The following is a 20736-nucleotide window of genomic DNA, read 5'->3' as shown; positions in this document are numbered from 1 at the left end:
CCTCAGGCATCAGGTGTCTGGGAGAAAAATCCATTTCCCTCAAAGTTTAAAGAAACATTTATCCAAAGTAAATAACTCACAGGTGTTGTTTCCTAGTGCAATCCCTAAGAGTACCAAGATCTAACACTTACCTAAGACAAGGTACAAGGCTGCACAGTGCAACACAATCTACAATGGAAGGGAAGTTACAGCTTATTTCAGACAATAAAGGAAAGACTCGTGCCAGGACACAGCACAGAGAAGAGCAAAGTGTCCTTTGAGGCTTAAAAATACAACAGCTGAAGTTTCTCAAACAATTTTACCGAGGTTTTCTAAGTCTCCGAATTACCTATGTGCTTATGCACATACATGTGTGATGTGCTACATGATTAAACAAGAGCATGAACTAAATAACAACCAAAACACACAGCCTATAGTGAGAGCCTTCTGGAATTACACTGGAATTCCTAGTCCAAACCTGACTCAGCCTGATTTTTGCAGGTCATTAATAAATTATGACTCACTCTATTTGTAACCTTATGCCATGTTACTTTTAGTCCATCTTCCCTGGTTCATATCACTGGGACTTGCTGTCAGCATGCAGCAAAATCAAAATGATTTTCCCAGTTCTTTACAAGAGATTTTGGGTTTCTTCCCTTCCTCTAACCCTTTCCCTGGCTGAGCAGTGGCATCTTTGAAGTAATCTGTGGATTTTTACAGCTCTGAGCTCCTAAACAACATCCAGAGCTGATGGGTTTTCTATACTGTAATCTTTATTGCCTTAAAAATAAAATAAACTAGAAAAGCATAAACTTACAACAGTGTTTCAAGTAACTGAGATTGAACATGGATTTCATTTCTGAAATTATGCACTTTTCCTAGTATCCTCCCTTCCTACCTGCTAAGACATTTGTAGATGGGAGGTAAAAGTCCAAGAAGGGAAAACCTTCCCCTCCCAGGATGCCTGAGTAGATCCAATTCCCCTGACTCCAAGCTGCTGATGTTCAGCACACACAAACCCTGACTTCAAAATGTCACTCCAGGAGTGTGGAGGACTGAGAGGACTGAGCACATCAGGAAAGATTCCTTTGTATTTTGGAAAAACAGGATGTGTTTCAACTGGAAGTGACTCGAGTAAGGAGATGATGGATGTGATTCACAGGGAGCATCACTAGGCTTGGCACCAGGCCATGGCTGGTACAGTCCACACGTGAAGATGCTCTCTGTGGTGTGCTGAAGGGTTGAGCCCCAGGAGGTGCCAAAAGTGTGGAGATGTAAGGACAGATGGAAAAGGAGAGGTGAAAAGGGAAATAGAGAAAAGGGACAGGATCTAAAAAACAATGCACAAACTTGGAGACTTTGGGTTTGCAGCTCAGACCCACACCTAGAAAAGTTTGGCTCTGCTTTTGAACTGCAGTTTTCCATCTGTATGTACACTGAGTTTGGTCCCTAGCTCAGTGAAGCCTGTCGTGTTGCACACACTTCCACATGCTCAAAAGCTACACTGAAAGCAAAAATCCAACAGAACAGGGGGACTAAAACCAGGAGACAAAATTAAAGGAGAGAGATACATGGCGAGCCTGAGGGCAGAGGAAAAAGACAACAGTCTGAATAAAGAAGAGAGACATTTGAATGCATCTGCAACTCACAGTTGTGGTGGTGGTGATCTCCTCCGTTACAACCTTCAGCGTATCGACCACGGAGATGTATCCGAGGCGCCTGGCGATGGCTAAGGCAGTGTTACCATTCTGAGGGAACAGGGAGAGGGGGAGAGAGCCGTGAGAGGGAGGACTGTGCTGAGGACCAATGAGCTCACTCCCCACGCTGCATGAGCCAGCATTTCCATCCAAAACAAGGCACAGCCTAGGAAAATCACGGCTTTCTTACCCTTACATCTGACTCTGGCTTTGCAACTTCTTTAAGACTATAGCCCCCATCGCCATGGCAACACAACACACATCTGCCAGAGTCCAAACACTCAGTGCTGTATGGTTTAACCCTTCAGGGCTCGCACTTCACCATACAGCAGTGTCCTGCCTGCAGGAGGTTGTGTTCTGCATAGACACCACAAACACACCTCAAAATAAAAATATTCTAACTTGTCACAGTATTGCTCCCAGTTGAAACTGTTACATCTTTAACAGGTACAATTCCCTCCCTGGGAACACGGGATTACAGCTGTGTTGCCCACACACACTTCTATCCCTTCTTACAACAAAAATGTATCTCCAATAAAAGTATACCAAAGCTAATGATGTAGCAAAGACAAAACGAACCTATTTAAGGTCAGGGAGTGGGGAATTAATATCAATTTAACTGCATTTATTTGCAGTTTGATGCCTGTGATATACAGATGTGACAATCATCAAATGCACATTAAAATGATGATTTAGTACGTGTTTAGTTCTTTTATCTCCTTGCCATCACCTGGAACAGTGGCAAGGGACAACATGCTGGGCTACTGGGGAATCATGGAATGTCACTGTGCCACTCTTTGCACTGAAGTGATTTCTCTTGTGACACCACTGTGCCATGTGCAGGATATCAGCCTGAGGGCTTCTCTCTACTTCAGTGCGGCCTTTAGTTATCTATAATTTAAATTCTTCTGTATTAGTCTGGCTCAGCAACCCTGAACCAACACAGGGTTTGTGGATTAGCGGCACAAAATGACTAGATTAACATCTTCACAGCACAAATAATGTGACTGTCACTTGCACATTAACTGCTCAAATCCCATTCCCACCTGCCCCTGCCAGAAGTCTCAGGTTGAAATTCTCTCCTATCTCAGGGCAGGGGTCGCTTTGTGTGGACAGGAACAGATTTATCACCTGATGAAGCAGCCAAACTGTGCAACAAAGACACATCCTTAAGATCCTGCTTGGACTTGGGGTAGATTTGGGCAGGACAACCCCAACATGAGGACTGAAATCAAGTGGAGAGACCTTTGGCTGAACACACCCAATAGTACCTACAGCCCCAGAAGGTACCTACACTGGTCTCTCACTTGATCTGGTGCACAAACTGCTATTTTGGATCACTTCACACAGACTCTTCAATGTGATCATTCCAGGACCATTCCAGGGCATTGGTGCTGAGTTAAGCATGCACACCATATGCACATGGAAAGCTGATCCACTCCAGGGAATGACACGAGTTTTGGACACTCTGGTTACATTGTAACAATCACCCAATTAAAGGTGACTAATAACAACATCAGTGTGAAATAGGACAGTTGCATTCCTGGCTGACTGCAGAGAAGGAGCTGTGCCAGAAGTTAGTGATGGTCTTGGAGGAGGAATTAACATCACTGAACTCAGTAAAAACCTGAAACAGATCCAGTGGTCAGAGGGACAGAAATTTAGGTCTAAATCTTTAAAACATAAAAAAGCCCAAGGTTTGATTTCTCCATAATTTTTATGGAAAAATCCTTATGGAGATATCGATTCACATATAGAACTGTTGAGGCAGAGGGAAACTGACCTAGCCCAGCACCTCCAGCTGTGGCCAGCCCATCCCTGCAGCTCAGAAATCCATTTCCCCACCTCACATTTAGCTCAGTGCACACTTAGACCAGATCTGAACTACCTTAAGAGGATAAGGAAGAGCAGAGGACATGACATTTACACATCTGACAACCAGCTGTAGGAGGAATACTTGCACCAAAACAAAGGCTTGACTCAAGCCCTAAGAAAGGAAAGCAAAGAACTGCCCAGGGAAATGAGCTCCCACTGGCACGTCACAGACTTACAGTGGTGATGGCGTTGGGCTTGGCCCCGTGCTGGAGGAGAACGTTGATGATGTGAGTGTGGCCTTGCTGAGCAGCTTGGTGAAGAGGGGTGTACCCATTCTGTTGTCCACAGTGGTGACAGCAAAAGCAAACAAACAAAGAACAACAAGTACCAGATTAGACACTTCTCTTCCTTCTGCTCCTCTGGAAACATTTCAAATATAAATTATGCCATCGATCGACACAAAGGTAATAAATCTTCAGCAATAATAGTTCTCCTTCCCTAGTTTAATGAAAATATAAAGGAAGGTAATATTTTTATCCATAAATCATCTTTATCTCACAATATAAGAAATCTCTGAACAGACATTTTTCCCTCAGTTCCTAAATCAGAGGGAGGAACAATGAGGAACAGCAAAGTTCAAGTAGCATGTTAAGGGCATAGAATCATAGCTGAGGAAGAGAACATTCCTCTTCCTCTCACATCTTAGTTTTCAACAGAAGCCCCAAGATTTGCCTTTGGAATATCTGAGCCAATTAAAAATCCATATAATTTTGAACAGCCGTGATTAGAGCCCATTTGCTTTTTAAAAGGCTAACAACATATACCCATTACAAATGTCAATCAATTTTAGCTTTACCTTGCCTTCCAAAGGCTGGACCAAGCTGTAATTACACTTAGAAACATGCACACAATGTCTGTATTAATAAACACATTTAACTCCATATACTTATCTGCTTCAGTGATTCATTCTAGAGCCACACAATACAGAAACACAACAAAAGTGTATTTCAGCTGGCTGAGCTGAGATGACATTGTGTAAGTCCAGTCAGGCAAGTCATTTACAAAATTACTTGCAATTGGCTTTGAAAGCAAGCAAAGAAGAAACTGGAAGAAAACATTGAGTTGATCTCACTGTACACTTACATAAAGCCTGGGGCAGGCTCTGAAACACACACTGAGAGTTATCTCTGTTGCAAACTCACAGATGCCAGTAATGCTTTGCACTGCTAATTAAACTGTGATAGTTCAGAACTGTTACAGTTCTTATATTTGCAGTTCTAGTGCAAAGCAAATCCACTGTCTTCACTTAAGTGCAGTCCTTCCAAAACAGAATTCAGCCGTGTTGTTTGTCACTGGCACAAAGCAATATGAAGGTTTTCTCTAGCTAAGAGACAAAGCTGCAACAGAGGTTACTTATTCTTTAACATGCCTATCCTGAATCCAGCCAGGATGGATTTGCTCTTTAAGCTGAGTACATAGTGCCAGCTGACACACTGCCAGGATTTTTATTGGTCCCTAGGTGTGAGGCTTTGGAGAATCACTGCCTCATACAAACTTGCTGACTTTTAAGAAACTATTCTAAACAAGAGAAATACCTGCAGAAATGGCATCAGAATCTGGCCCAGTGGCCCCTCAGACATAGATAGAGACTTGATACTAAAGGCACAAGTTTATCTGTCCCCTTAGGTAGCCTCCAGATTCCTCAGCTGAATATCTTGGCAGCTATTGTTTGGATCCTGCTAGTGTCTGCTTTATTAATTCTCATCAGCTCTTTCTCTAGGAGTGTTGCCTGTCCTTTTGGAATCCCTGGGTTTTGCCCATTGGTTTTAGGTAATCCCAGGAGGGATGGGCCAGAATCTTTCATTTACTTACTTGGCTGTTTCTTACCACACTGAGCTGTGATCATGGTGGTGAAACAAGTGCTACTTTGAGAAATGAATCCACCCCATAAAGTCACAGCTGAGGACACTGGAGATGACCAGAGGGACCAGCAGACCGCAAGGCTAGGATTTTGTTGGGTTCTTACTAAGTGCATCACTAGAAATATCCATAGGCTGCTTCATGTTGATCCAAAGACATCCAGCCTGAAAGTAGCAGCTTGCTATTGCCTAAATCCAGCTGTATCTAACCGAAGCCCTGCAGCTCCTGAGTTAGCCTTCTCTTTATGATAAGGTGATGTGATGATATATGGGGTGCCACACACTGCTGCTGTCACCAGAACCTGTGTATACTCAGGAGATACACAACTCTTGCTACGAAACACATCCCATTGAGCTGGTGTGCCTACCAGTTTATCCTAGGAGAAACTGCTGATACCAGTGGGCTTTGTTCCAACTTTGGCCCATTTCGGTGTGAGTACTAGTTAGTACCAGTGAACCCAGATTCTCCTCAAACCCCCCAAACCTGCCTTCAGTGAACTGCATTCCCCCACCACAGCTGCTTGCTCTCCCAGAGTCACCACCCACACATGGAACAGCAGTAACTCTTCCCACTCTTCTCCCAGCAGATTGGAGAGAACCTGGCATCACCCTGAAAGTGTCTGAATTGTAACTTACTAGTTTGACAGCACAGTGGTGTTACACTGGTGTAAACCATGTGTAAATGAGATCAGAAACAAACTTGCATTTGTCAGCTTGTTATCTGACTTTTCTTTCCTGTACACGACACAATGAGATGGAGCAGAGAGGAGACATTCCACTACAGCCATGGATCACTGCATGTTGACACTCCCATGCCCAGGATTACAGCTTCCAAGTGAAAAGGATCCTGTGCTGGGTTACTATGTTCTTAGTAAAGAGCAAAAGCAAAGCAATGAAAGATTCTTTACCTTAGTTTTAGCATTGACATTTGCTCCATGCTTGAGAAGAAAATTCACCATTTTGATGTTTCCATAGTGACAGGCCACAATTAAAGGTGTATAACCAAGCTACAAGAAGAGAACAAAGAAGTAACACTGCAGGCTCAGGGGAGCATTCCTTGGACACGGGTAGCATCCTTTGGCGTTCTGGAGACAGCAGCCACCCCATGATTTACCTTTGTCTGAGCATCCTGGTTTGCACCATGTTTGGTGAGTATTTCAGCTACATTCACTTTATCCTCCTGGGCTGCAAGGTGTAAGGATGTCAGTCCAGCCTGGAGGGGGAATACACAAAATAAATAGATAAAAATAAAAATAAACCTCTATTTTACATGAGGAATGAAATCTAGACTTTCCCACTTCCTCATCTTTAAAACATGAACAGATCCTAACTATAGCTTCTGAGCATGGGTGGTGTTTTGAAACAAAGTAGAGTTGATGTTGCTCCTGTTCCAACTGACAAACAGCTCCAAAGCAATTACATCACCACAACCCTAGAGGAAAACTTTCAGGCATCAATGCTCACACTCAGATTTGCTACAATGGTGTCACTTGGGAAGCTGAGGAGCCCATTAATAAATTAGGGAAGCACATTCACTGCGCTTCCCACTACTCAGATGGGAAAGGGAACCTTGACAACTGCAGGCACGAGTCAGAATGGAGAAATTAACTCCAGAAATAGATCCCACTCAAAGATGCCAAGGAAAAGGATGCAGTCTTTAGCTGAAAGCTCTCTGTGATCACACACACAGAGTGCTTCCTTGTGAACAAGGCACTGAACAAATGCTGTATGAGAAATGAAAATCAGCCTGCTTGTATCAGCAGGATACATTAATTCCAGATAAGGAGAGATGTGAGCCTTCTACTCTGACTTGTATGAGCAAAAGCTGCAGGTTTTTCATCCTCAGTAAATAAGATTTATATATAAATAAGATATTTATATCTCTGGATAAATCTGGTCACCTATGAAGATCTACAATAATGGCGGGGTTTTTTGAGCAACTTGTTTTCTATGAAAAGTTGTGATGTACAACCATTAAAAAAAACCCAAAACTGGAAAGGTCTTCCATAGGTGTCTCCTCAGTCTCTATTCCAGTAATAATGTTGCTTTGCTATTTGCCAGACACTGTCAATTTCTTCACTTGGGAAAAGGGCTGAAGGGTGAATACATGAGAAAAAGAGCCTTTTCTGGCAAGAGCACTGAACTATCTCAGGCTGTAGCTCTCAAGTTTCCAATACATGTGGTTAAATCTGCCCATGGACCCACAAACTTCAGAATTTTACATTCCTCTTCCTTTGCATCTAATGTAGAACTTCAGGAGCACATGCAAAACACCTGAGAGGTGGCAAGGATGCAGCACAATAAAAGCTCCTGCAGCCCTATCCTTCCTGAATACTCAAAAATATCCTCTTGGCCTGCCTTTCCTCCTTTAACCTCACTGTCAGAGCCAGGTGTTATGTACGTTTCCTCCAGTGGCAAACAGCCACAGCTCCTCCTGTAGATTACCCACTACAGCTAGTAATTACACAATTAAGCAGCTGATTATTTGCCAGTCCTGGATATTCTCTTCTCACGTTTACCCTTCACCCACCTGTGTCACTCCTGCAGAGCCACAAATAGGTATATAGGGACGTGAAGCTGAGAATTCCTGACAATACAACATCATTCCTACACTGCACTTTGCATCTCACTGGATGCTCCCACCCACAGTATTTTGTCTCTGGTTGTGAGTTACCTTTGTTGCCACATGGATGTTGGATCCTTTCTCCAAAAGCAGTGTCACCATGTCAGTGTGACCTTCTTGGGAGGCCAAGTGAAGAGGGGTGACTCCCTGCTTGGTCAAAATGTTGGTCTCAGCCCCATAGTTCAACAGAGTGGTAGCTATCTGCATCTGGTTTTTCTTGGCAGCGATATGCAGAGGGGTGTAGCCGTTCTAACATAAAAGGAGAATGAAGTTAACACAAGCTTAATAAGTCAGGCACCATAAACCATACGATTTGATGTTAGCCTTACTATTAAAGATGAGAGTTCATTAAATTTTCAAGGCCAGACATGGCCCTGCTGTTGTGCTGCTTTGTCCATCTGCTGTTTTCCTTGCCTGAAGCAGAACAAAGCCCTTGCCAGGGTGGGCAGGACTCTTCCTCTGACACCTTCAAATTACCCTGAGCTTGACACCTACACTTTGTACAACCCGTGCTGCAAATATTCTCCTTTGCCTGCTGACTGACATTCCCTGTGAAGGGTGCACACTTTTCATTGCATTATGCCCTTTTGTCTGGAGCCTGTGGGCAGTGATGTGTTTGCATATGGAATTCTGAAATGTGTGTCAGTCACTGGGGATGGGGAGGAGTGTTTTTGCCATGGAATTAACCATTTATGCCACAGCACAACGGCATTTTTTTCTGGCAATAAGACAACTTCCTAATTGCTTTGTAGCACAATCCTGGGTGGCAGCAGACAAGTCCTGCTGTGGTGGTTGGTTAGTTGGTCTGTGATTGGTTTATTTAAATAGGAGGTTTAACAAATTACCCTGCTCTCCACTACAAAAACCACAGCCACAATACAAGCCCTGAACAGAGAGACAAAGGACATTCTGGTGTCCAGTTTGGTCCCTATTTTCCCCTTCCAGGAGCCTTTGCCCTGCACAGTGGCACTACAACATTGCTCCTAACCCTGGAGTGAATTCCCCGTGTGCATGGTCAGGAAGTACACATAGAATCACAGAATTTAAGAGTTGAAATGCACCTTACAGATTATAGAATCATAGAATCAACCAGGTTGGAAGAGACCTCCAAGATCATCAAGTCCAACCCTACCATGGTTACTAAACCATGGCACTAAGTGCCACATCTAGTCCCATCTTGAAAACCTCCAGGGATGGTGAATCCACCCCCTTCCTGGGCAGCCCATTCCAATGCCTGAGCACTCTTCCCATAGCAAATCTCTTCCTAATATCTAACCTAAACCAGACCAGGTTGCTCAAAGCTTCATCCAGCCTGGCCTTGAACACTGCCAGGGTTGGGGCAGCCTGTGCCAGTGTCTCACTACCCTCACAGGGAAAAACCTTTTTCTAATATTTAACCTAAATTTTCCCTCGTTCAGTTTGAATTCATTTTCCCTTGTCCTATCACTGCAGTTCCTAACACAGAGTCCCTCTCTGGCTCCTTGCAGCCCCTTCAGATATTGAAAAGTTGCTATGAGGTCTCCATGCAGTCTTCTCCAGGCTGAACAGCCCCAACTTTCTCAGCCTGTCTTCACAGGGGAGATGCTCCCGTCCCCTATCAACTTCGTGGCCTCCTCTGGACTTGCTCCAACAGTTCCATGTCCTTCTCATGTTGAGGACACCAGGTTGTGGTGTCAACAACACAACACAACACCACTGCTCGTGTTGCACAACAGTGAGTGACTTCCAGCTGTGACTAAAGCTCTGGCAGGGATGGATGCTCTCAGGGCTGCCCCGAGCATCCCCGACCGTCCCCGCTCGCTCGGGCTGGGTCTCACCTTGGCCGTGGCGTGGGGCGAGGCGCCTTTCTCCAGCAGCAGCAGCGCCACCTTCTGGTTGTCGTAGTGAGCCGCCACGTGCAGCGGAGTCAGCCCGTTCTGCAAGGGGAGCGGGTTAGGGATGGGACCACAGTTAGGGCTATGGGAACGCAGTTAGGGCTGGGACGTAGTTAGGGGCTGTGGAGGTGACCAGGGGTTTGCAAGGGGCAGAGAGGACCAGAGCGCAGTGGGGATGGAGAGGACCAGGGGGCTGCGAGGGGCAGAGGGGAATGGAAGGCAGTGGGATGGAGGGGACCAGGGAGCTGCAAGGGGCAGAGGGGTTGGAGGGGACCAGGAGACTGAGGGAACCACGGGACTACACGGGACAGAGGGGACTTCGGGTCAACAGGGATGGAGGGGATCAGTGGTCAGTGAGGACGGAGGGTACCAGGGGACTGCAAGGGGCAGAGGGGATGGGGGTCAGTGGGGATGGAGGAGACCAGGGCACGGTGGGGACAGAAGGGACCAGAGGGCTGTGGGGATGGAGGGGACCAGGGGGCTGTGATGGGCAGAGGGGACCAGGAGTCAGTGGGGCTGGAGGGGACCAGGGGGCAGTGGAGTTGGAGGGCAAGTTCACAACCCCAGCAGGCAACCCAGTTAGTGGGGAGAAGCAGTGGGAAGGTGACCCAGGGTGGCAGCCACAGGGCTGCATCACGCAACACCAGGCAACTCCCACAGCACGGGGAAACTAGCCCCTGTGTTTATCCATTAGGAATTTAGGTAGCTTGATGGAACTGCTGCTGAGCCACAGACACTATCTGCCCTCAGAGCTGCTGTGCACCTTCTTGCCAGGAACCCAAACCTGATGCACTGGGTATCAGCACGCAGCCATAGCCCTGGGGGAGCACAACCCCAGCAAAGCCACAGCTGCCATGCAAAAGCAGCTGCATGTGCATATTCCACACAGTTCTTCCCCAAGGAAGAAGGCAACATGCTGCTGACTCATTTTCTTTCCCAGCAGTACCTTGCCAGCGGAATCAGGACAGGCACGACGCTGCAGCAGGAGCTTTGCCACTTCCAGGCTCCCATACTTGGCTGCCACATGCAGAGGTGTGAATCCCTTCTGAAAAATCCCAGGAGATAAACCAGATGTCTGCATTAAAGGTCACACTGACATCTTTCTTTTAAGAACCATGTATTATTCGTCACCCTATGTTCTAGCTCTCAGAAGGGGCAGCAGACCTAGAAAGAGCAGCATCTCTCTTAAAGATCTTTGAGAGCATGAAACACAACAAAATACTTTGCCTTTTGTTATTCTTTCCTACGTATGTGCTGTCAGGCATTTCATCTGGGGGCAATGGAGGCACTTCTTCAAACTGACACCCCAAACCAGCTGCACCTTTTTTGTTTCATGGTAACAGCTTTAGGAATATTTCCTGTACCCACTGTTACCAGTTACACTGAAACACCAACTAAATTCAGTCAGAAAAGCTCCAAACTTCACATTCCTCCATTAGTGTTTGTCAAAAAATGATTGGTATTTAGACTCATGTATTCATACAGTCACCAAGCCCTGCCGCAGCTAAAAAAAACCCCCCTGATCTTTGCCTATTTTAATTTCAAAACGGACAAGGAAAACTCATGGATGTATGACAGTAGGTGGCAGCCTGCACTGCTGCCTGACAGGGATTTTGGGAAGCTGCAATGACCTATTTGCCTGGCACATAAGTGGTGTTTAATGTTCATTATCATTATCATTTAGTTCCATTAATCCCACCTCAAAAAGAGTTTGTATCAGGCAATCTCAAACATTTGCAGTTCATGAATCACAGGTCTGTAGAGATATTATCTAGTGGGCTACATCTCCTATTCATCATTAGAGAATGTTCCTGCAGGAGTAATTGCCATCAAGCAATATGGGGAATTAGGAACGTATTTAGTGTATTTTTAGCTGCTCTAATGTGATTTAACAGCTGGATGAAAGGAGAACAGTGAGCACTCCCAGTAATCCGTGGATCATAATTTGGAAATTGCTGGTTTAGTCTTCTAAAACCCTGGAAGACACCCTGGTGTTCAAAAACATGCTGTAAGCTCCAGCTGTAAAACCAAAGGTGCTCTTTTAAACAGTGACAGTTATGTGATTCTCACTTAATCAAATGTGATAAACTTAGACAAGATCTCTTGGCATGTAATTCTCTTCACAGATATCTACTTTCTTACATGTTCATCGCTCTGTTAGCAATCTATTGGTAAACATCTTTGGCTAAAAAAAATCCCCACTAATGATGCTGCAGAGCATTTCTTTTATTACCCCAGACAAAATGGCCTGTTGTGTCACATGGCACCTCCTTTATAGAGCCACTGAAAATAGACTCAGCATTCGATGTGACTGGACAGATGCTGACCTGGATGTTTCAGGGACATTCCTTTCAGCTAGCACAGAGCAGAATTATTTCACTGTTTAAACAAGGTAATGAAGAATAAGCAGGACTGTTCATAAAAGAATGTGTCATTGTCATCCCCTTTTCTTTCTTGAAAGTTGTGCCCAAAAAATCCCTACCCATAAATGGGAAAAAGAGAAACAAGGACATTTCAAACCTGTGTATTTATCAAGATCTGCATTTGGCTCCAGTGGGAACCAAACTCCTCATTTTAGATGACAGCAAATTAAGCTGAAATTTGATTAACTTCTGGTACATTACTCCAGTCTATTGGATTGCTATTGATTAAATAAGAACAAAGCAAAAGACCCAAACTAGTTCAATTTCTCAGAGTGAAAGTACATTCCCCATGGAAAAAAAATCCTCCTGTGCCACTGGAATACAGGCATCTATGACAGTATGCTAAGGGGTTGGAATGGACCTCAGAGAACATTGAATCATAGAACCATCAAGGTTGGAGGAGATGTCTAAGATCATTAAGTCCAACCATTAACCTGTCACTGCTGGAACCCCTAAACCATATCCTCCAGCACGAGATCCAGACACCTCTTTAACACTTCTAAGGATGGTGACTTCACCACCTCCCTGGGCAGGGACACCTCCCACCAGAGCAGGTTGCTCAAGGCTTCATCCAACCTGGCTTTTAACACTGCCAGGGTTGGGGCAGCCACAGTCTCCCTGGGCAACTTGTGCCATTGTCTCACCATCCTCACAGGAAAAAACCTCTTCCTGATATCTAATCAAAATTTCCCTCTCTAAATTTATTCCCATTGCCCCTTGTCCTGTCCCTGCAGCTCCTAACACAGAGTCCCTCTCCAGCTCCCCTGCGGCCCCTTCAGATCCTGGAAGCTGCCCTGAGGTCCCCACACAGCCTTCTCTTGTCCAGTCTGAACAGCCCCAACTTGAAGCAAACCCTTGAAGCAAGAACATGAAGCATTTTGCCTTACTTTGGTGGACATGGAGTGCGAGGCCCCTGCCTCGAGGAGAACCGAGGCAACGTCGACCTGCCCCTCCCTGGCAGAGATGTGCAGTGGAGTGTACCCGTTCCCGTTGGTCGTGGCGGCGTCGGGGTGGGCCATGTGCTGCAGCAGCAGTTGGACAATCTCTGTCTTACCCAAGCGAGAGGCAATGTGCAGTGGAGTCTGTTCTTCCTACAACTCAAATCGAGGAGATAATTAGTGCAGGTAGAACCACTCTGAAACACAGCACCCACATTGATCTATCCATGCAGTTGGGTTGCAGAATTCATAGGAAGGGATAGCACAAAACTTGGCAATCATGGAGGAGAGGGAGGTGGCAAGTCATTGCTTTAACTCCTCTGCTTCAGACATGGTTTTAAGTAAGAAGAGGCAGGAAACATAGCAAGCAGAACACCTACCCTGGCTCGGGCATCAACCAGGGCCCCGTTTCTCAGGAGGCAGCGAACTACTTCCACCTGCCCAGCACGTGCTGCCATGTGCAATGCAGTCTCTCCACGCTGCAAGAAAGCAAAAGCATTCCATGAGCAAACAGAGCTCTGACAGTGCAAATTCCATCCACGACTTGTGCATAGACCTGCCTTGCTGCCAGCTGAGGCTCCGGCTTCAGCCCCAGGATGGCCAGCTCAGAACAGTGTGTGAATGTGTCTCTGGGCCTGGGTATGCTCTGGTTTACAAACTGGGTGATCCCAGACTTAATCTCACTGCAGAGGGTCAGAACAAAATCCTGTTTTATGGAAAACTCTTCCATATAGACTTCCCCTGGTCACATATGTTCCTCAGCTTTCCACGTAACAGTGCGTGAGCTGCTGTGCCTCACAGGAGATAAGAGTACACTGAGCCTGTCTCTCTCAAGGGATTGCAAGGGACATGAGCCTCAAGATGGAAGGAGATATTTTTCCAGATGGTCCCTTCCTGCACACTGTGTGGAGCTGGCAGCACTTTAAGGCCTTGCAATGGCTGAGCACAACTGAGCCAGCATATGAAACGAGTAAAATCTGTGCTCAGCAGTGTGGCTCTGTCCCCAGGCTATGCAATGAGTCTTGCTTCCAGCCTTCTGTAGCCCACAAAATGTGAAGGAGAATATGAATTTTTGGGTAGCTGACTGGAATGATGTGGGATTTCAGACTAGGAACATTCAAAGCATTTACTTTTTGCATAGGTTTGCAGGGAACACTGAAAATAGGCATTCCTTGACAATGGCATTTCTAGCTTAACTGGGCTCTGCTCAGGTGCAGTGTCCTACAGGGGGCTCAAACAGTCCCTGTGCAGCTCATTGGTGGCTGGTGCATCAGTCCTGGGACAGTTCCACAGCCAGGAGCTCTGTATTTACCTGTTATGTCACGAGAACACAACAGGACTGATCACTCGTTGTGTTAATTATTCACTTTTCTGACACCAGAGCAGGAAAATATTCTGCTTTAAGGCCTTTACCCCCTTGACTATCAATTAAACTGCAGCTGGCAAAATGAACACCCTGGTCTGATCTTTTACACCAGAATCAGGAATCATATCTTCTTGTCCCCAGTTTCATGCAGGGAGAGAAACAGCCTGAGCTTGCTATTATAAACTTCCAATTACACCAAACCTTCTTCACCAGGAGCTGATTTATCTTGTCATTTTGAAATTAACACTGTGTTACCAGCTGTGATTAGTGAGCAGGCAACAAACAGAGCCCCATAGCCCTAGCTATAAATCTTAATAATTTCATCTATATAAACTTTATTACCTGAAGAATGAGCTGTTTAAATTGTGAACAAGGTTTACATTTCACACACTCCAGAGATCAGATTTCTGTAACGACCCTTTTGTGCTTGAATTAGCAAAGCAATTTAGTTTCTGGAAACAGTAATTCAACAGGGAAGCTCAGCTTCCCAAGTGAGAGCCAAGACACCTGTGCAGCAGAAACTAAACTTTGCACAAAACTCTGTGGTAACACAACACTTTTAATTGCTTCCATGAGAATTTCTTCTAGCTTTTCATACCATCAGTAATGTTTTCATATAAAGATGCTTCTGTAACAAAGGATAAAATGTCTAAGATTCATGTAAACAACTTTGTGTTCTCAATATCTATATCAGGTTGCATGTAAGACTTTCTAACTGAATAAAACTGATTTATCCAGTGAACCTGGGTTACTGAATTTTTGTTGTTAGGAACACTTATCTATAATCTTATTTACTGGCAAAAAGCTGCTCCCAAAGTGCAGGTGGTCCCAGCTTGAATATTTATTCATACTGACTAATCCAAACAGTAAGTAAAATATCCATAAAATACAGCTTAGAAAATTATCATGTTCTTCCTATTGTTGTTCTCCTTGGTAACTAGGCTGTTGGTATACAAACACTGATTTCTATGGTAAGTCAGGTTCTGCGTTTTGTGTTACCTCCCAAAGGTCACATTTTCCAGATTCAACCACCAGTTCCTAGAATTTCCTGTCCAAGTGGAAGGTCTTGAGTTTCCCCAGCTTTACTTTTTTGTTTACTTGTTGGGGTTTAAGCATTCTCAGTGACAGAAATGACACAATTCCATAGCAGCCAGGGAAGTTGTGCAGGCAGAAATTTGAGCCATTTGGACTCAAATGTCATCCTTCAGAATGGAAACACAGACTTTGTGGGACTTGGCTTATAATCCAGTTTGGCTGTATTTGGTGAGCTTTGCCTGTTTCTAAGGAAAACTTTACCTCCTTAAGCATTGCTGAAGAATACATGAAACCACAGGTGGCTTACAATGTATACAGATACACCATTTCACTGAAGGCACCAGAATAATTAATCCTAAAATGCAATAAAGTCATAATATACCATTCAAACGTGACCTTTGGTTGAGTTATATTAGGCCAGAGCCTTTCTGGAGGTACTGCAAGGATGATTCTAGTCAAAGCCATACTCACAATGTTAGTGACATCGGGAGAGGCTCCGTTCTGCAGCAGAAGGAGGACTATGTTCAAGTGGCCCATAAATGCAGCCACGTGTATTGGTGTGAGCCCCGACTGCGAAACAAAGCAAGAGCAGTTTTACTCCTCTGCACGGGCACAGGGAAAGGGCTTCTTGGTTTAAATCAAACACAAGTGAAAGTGAGGCATGACAGGAGAGACAGAGAGAAAAAAAAAAGGAAGCAAAAAAAAAAATGGAGAGAGATATGTTTCTTCAGGACATGAAAGGTTTTTCTACCTCTGTGATAGCCTGGATTGAAGCCCCATATTTCACCAGGAGTTCCATGACTTTGATGCGATTTTTCTTGCAGGCAATGTGCAGTGGAGTAAAACCATTCTGTGCAAAAGACAGTCATGTTAGTTAAAAACATGCAGCTACACTTCCCACACAGCTCCATGCTGGGAGCAGAAGGGTTAGAGGACCAGAAGCAACTGTTGTTTAAGCACGACAGGTTACGAATTACAGACATCTCCCAGGATCTGAGGCAGAACAAAGCAGTCCTGCTGCTTTCTTCTCAGGCTGTGGAGGGAAACTGAGCCTCCACCTCCAAACCACACACACAAATGTGCCCATCCTAACTGCTGAGTGTGTGTGTGAACACGTCTGTATGTAGTTCCTGAGGGTGCACACATGTCTGTAAGGAGGACTTAGAGTGGTTCCCAAGATTGCCTGACACAAGGGATATATGAAAAATCATAGTGTTCACTTTAGAATCAATTAGTGCCTTTTGAAACTTATAAAGCATTTTCTCTACCTCTCTAGGAGAATCATAGAACCACAGTCAGGTTTGAGTTGGAAATGACCTTAGAGTACATCTTGTTCCAACCCTCTGTGATGCGCAGGGACACCTTCCACCAGCCCAGGTTGCTCCAAGCCCCATCCAACCTGGCATTAAACACCTCCAGGGATGAGGCAGGCAAAGCCTCTCTGGGCAACCTGTGCCAGTGCCTCAGCACCCTCACAGGGAAGAATTTTTTCCTAATACCTAATCTAAATCTACTCTCTTTCAGTTTAAAGCCACTTAAATGGAGTAACAGAGAAGAACAAAGTCCTTCTCCCAGATTACACCTTTTTTTGTCTTTTGATTTGTAATCCAAGCATCCGTGTTTAGTTTGTGTGTGTCTGCGCAGTCTGTGAGGTGAAGCACCATTCCAGCCACGGTGCCACGATGTGCGATTGAGTTAATACAGGTTAAGTGTGTGCCTAAAGCTAAGCAAACACACTACTCACCATCTGTGGATATTTTAGTGGAAAGCACAGGTAACATTTTTTTAGACAGCGTTGAAAAATTGCCATGTTTTCTAACAAAGAGGATCAGTATTGCTAAACAATCAACCAGCAGTAAACAGGACCTAGCAGTGAAGTCTTAGCTTGTGGGAAGAGACACGTGACAGATTATTCTACAGGCAGTTTCTGTTAGGGGAAATGTTAATTACTAGCTGATTTGAAGGTGCTTTAAAGCATGTACAAATTGCAAAGGCTAAGAACTCACATAGTGCTTGTATCCCCAAAACATTTTGCAAATATTCACCATTTTTTCTTTTAAAAAATCTAGCTGAAAATGAATTATTTGTAACATTTATCTCATCGCAGGACTCTGCTGAATATTCTTACTGCTTCTGCAATTGCTAAAGAAGGAATCAAAATCATTTGATATTTTACCTCCCACACAACATCTCTTCATATATTTCACAGGGAGTTTTACTGTTTCAGAACTTCCCATATTTTCCCTGGATTTTGCTGCCTGAGTTGATTTAATTTTGCCACTTCTATTTATGTCAGGAACAGTTTGATGGGGGAGAGGAGAAGGCAGATTAAAAAAATGTATCACTAACAGAAATGATGAGCTTAATTTAATATATTAAACACTATAAACAAGCCAGAGGCGACAAGTCCCTGATGGGAGAGGAAACAAGAGAGAGGGGAAAAAGCAGTTTGGTGGGAAGAGAGCAGAGAGGCAACAGCCTGAGGGGTTATCCCTTTGATTCAGATGTTTCCCAGAGAGAGAGGGAGGAAGGGAGGGGGAGGAGAAGGTATATTTCTGGTCATGGAAGGAAAGCAAGAAGATGTGGGGGCTAGAATATAACATGTATGTGTGGGTAGCTGGGGAAAGAACAGCTAGAGACAATCGGAAGGCTGACAAGAAAAACAAGAAAGGATGGAAACAGTGGGGTAAAAACATCAACCAAGTGAAGATGATACTGAGAAAGACAAAACAACAAAAGCATAAGAAGAAGCAAGAGAGGTTATAGGATTTTGCGGTATGGGGGTTACAGGATTTTGGGGTATGGAAAGGCCAAGAAAAATGAGAGGGCAGAAGACAGTGATGTCAATAAAATCAGTTCCATGGAAGTGAGGGATGGGGAGAGCCTACACAGAAAAACACTGGGCCCTACTGGGGGCAAGAAGCTGCTGAAGGCTTCCAAGTGGCCTGAGGGGACAGTTCTGTGGAGGCCCTGAATACAACAGGCAGTGTGAGACTTCTAGCCATGCAGAAGCAGCTCAAGTGTTCACAGACTCTTTCTTTCCCCCACAGGGTGTAATATATTGGTACCTGAACTCCCATCCAGCCAGCAGTTCCTGTTAGAGAAAATTGGAACCTTGTCTGGCTTTGGATAGATTAAAGACTCTTGTAATGTTCCTGGAGCCAAATGTGATGTTTTTCTCTCCATTAGGAGCAATGGTCCTACCAGTGAGTGAGAGGAATCATACCTGGGCTCCTGCAAGTGTCAGAACAACTGTTCTTTGAAAAGAAAGAAAAATGGCACCTAATAGAGGGGAATGTCCTCACTGGATAAATGCAGAACTATCAGTCTTCCTACATCTTCTCTGTGCCAATTAATTTACTGATTCAGCTGAAAGCTTAGATATTATTTATCACGTTATGACGCCAACATCAGCTAGAACTGGCTCTGATTTTAGGAACTCTGCAGAGCTTCCAGACCTGACACTACAACCACTTGACATGGGATGTGTTCCGTGATGCCTAATGATACAAGACACAACACTGGTAACCATCAGGTGTGATGGTTGCTATTGCACCTATTTGTTTTTGCTGACAGTTATCACTTAGCTTTCCTGCCAAGACCTATTCATCCACCCTGGACAGCTCTGTTACACAACACAGGTGGGACAGGTTTACCAGGGCACGAGCATTGGGGTTGGCTCTCTTGTCCAGGAGGAGTTTGGTGACACGATAGTGGCCACAGTGTGCAGCCACGTGCAGGGCAGTCAGGTAATCCAGTGTGACATCGTCCACGGGAGCTTTGTGCTGCAGCAGGTGCTTGACACACTCCACGTGGTCCCCCTGGGCTGCCATGTGGAGTGGGGAGAGTCCATTCTGTGGCAAGAGAAAGCAGAACAGAACTGCTAATAACTCTCACTTAGATTGTGGCAAGTATTAGAAGGATATGTTGTTGTGAATTGCTGCTCAGTGGGGTTTTTACTTTCAAAAGTCTCATCCTCTCATTCTGTCCTCTCAAAGGGACAGAATTTGTAGGAAATGCATTGATCTCAGATGTGTGTTTTCCAGAAATTGGTAAGAACACACTGAAATAATTTTCCAAGCCTCAAATATTCCATAAAAACTATTAGGAGAAGCTGCAAGTCACAGGTCCTTGTTATCACATATGAAGGATCAGAGAACATCTACCAGGAGTGACTGATCCAGCATTCCCATCTCTGTGTCCTGCAGTCTCAGGAAGCAACACAAGTGCAGTGCTTCAGTAGCACTCCATAACATGTGTTTAGTCTGACATCAGAGAGGGGCAAAGAAGTCTCTACTTTTCATTTATTTGGAAAGGATAGTCCCTAATTATGTAAGAAAACCTTATTTTGGGTCATTCCACCCATTAATACATTTCCTTTGGGAGGACAGAAATGTTCCTGTCTTCTTCCTTGTCCTTTCAGTGACCCTGAAAACTCTGTGGAAAGTTAGACAGAGGTGTTCACACATTCCAATGAGACACACACACACACCTTGGTCCGTGCGAGCAGTGGGGCACCTCGCTCCAGGAGCAGCTCCACAACCTGGTCATGTCCACTTCTTGCAGCACAGTGCAGTGGGGTGAGTCCATCCTTTAAGGAAAAGAAGGGAAAACAAGTGAGCACATCCCCAGCTGTCCATCCTGACACTCTGGGGAACACCCTTTCAGGAATGCAGCCCCTCTCACATATGGAAAAGCTCCTTTTTTGACTCCTAACTGACATTAAGTTTTATCCTGTTCTTCCTTGCACCAGTAAAGGACACTCTGAGGTGAACATCTCCAAGAGGAAGCCCACTGTGTGTTGAAATCTTTTATTAAAGAAGATCATGTGAGCATGTACTGCCTCCTCCTCTCCTTTGCACGGCTTTGAGACTGTGTCGCCTCTCCCTGGATAATGCCTGCTGGGCCAAGGATGCTCCATTAATCAACCCTTGTCCTTTGGATTGCTTTTGATGCAGAGATGAAACAAGAAATGTTCACACTAGAAAACTTGCTCTAGAATTTTCTTTTGCTTTTAAACAGGCATCAGGAGAAAGAAGATTTTAAAACAGAGAGAGAAACAAACAG

General features: G+C 44.8%; 1 protein-coding gene across 1 annotated transcript in view; it reads right to left on the bottom strand.

Annotated features, from left to right (window-relative positions):
- ANK2 (ankyrin 2, neuronal) overlaps positions 1-20260 on the bottom strand; it is a gene marked incomplete at its 5' end in the record, with an annotated part of 80422 nt that extends 60162 nt beyond the window's left edge. The window contains 13 exon segments of the mRNA XM_009069439.1: positions 1629-1727; positions 3728-3826; positions 6319-6417; positions 6525-6623; positions 8085-8282; positions 9851-9949; positions 10854-10952; positions 13218-13421; positions 13649-13747; positions 16141-16239; positions 16421-16519; positions 19326-19523; positions 20162-20260. Of these exon segments, the coding sequence (XP_009067687.1) occupies positions 1629-1727; positions 3728-3826; positions 6319-6417; positions 6525-6623; positions 8085-8282; positions 9851-9949; positions 10854-10952; positions 13218-13421; positions 13649-13747; positions 16141-16239; positions 16421-16519; positions 19326-19523; positions 20162-20260 (1590 nt within the window).
- Positions 20261-20736: the final 476 nt, after the last annotated feature.

The sequence above is a fragment of the Acanthisitta chloris genome, unplaced genomic scaffold, assembly GCF_000695815.1.
Source record: "Acanthisitta chloris isolate BGI_N310 unplaced genomic scaffold, ASM69581v1 scaffold40362, whole genome shotgun sequence".
NCBI lineage: Eukaryota > Metazoa > Chordata > Aves > Passeriformes > Acanthisittidae > Acanthisitta > Acanthisitta chloris.
The sequence above is the reverse complement of the archived record's forward strand: the minus strand, read 5'-3'. Positions and strand labels throughout refer to the sequence as shown.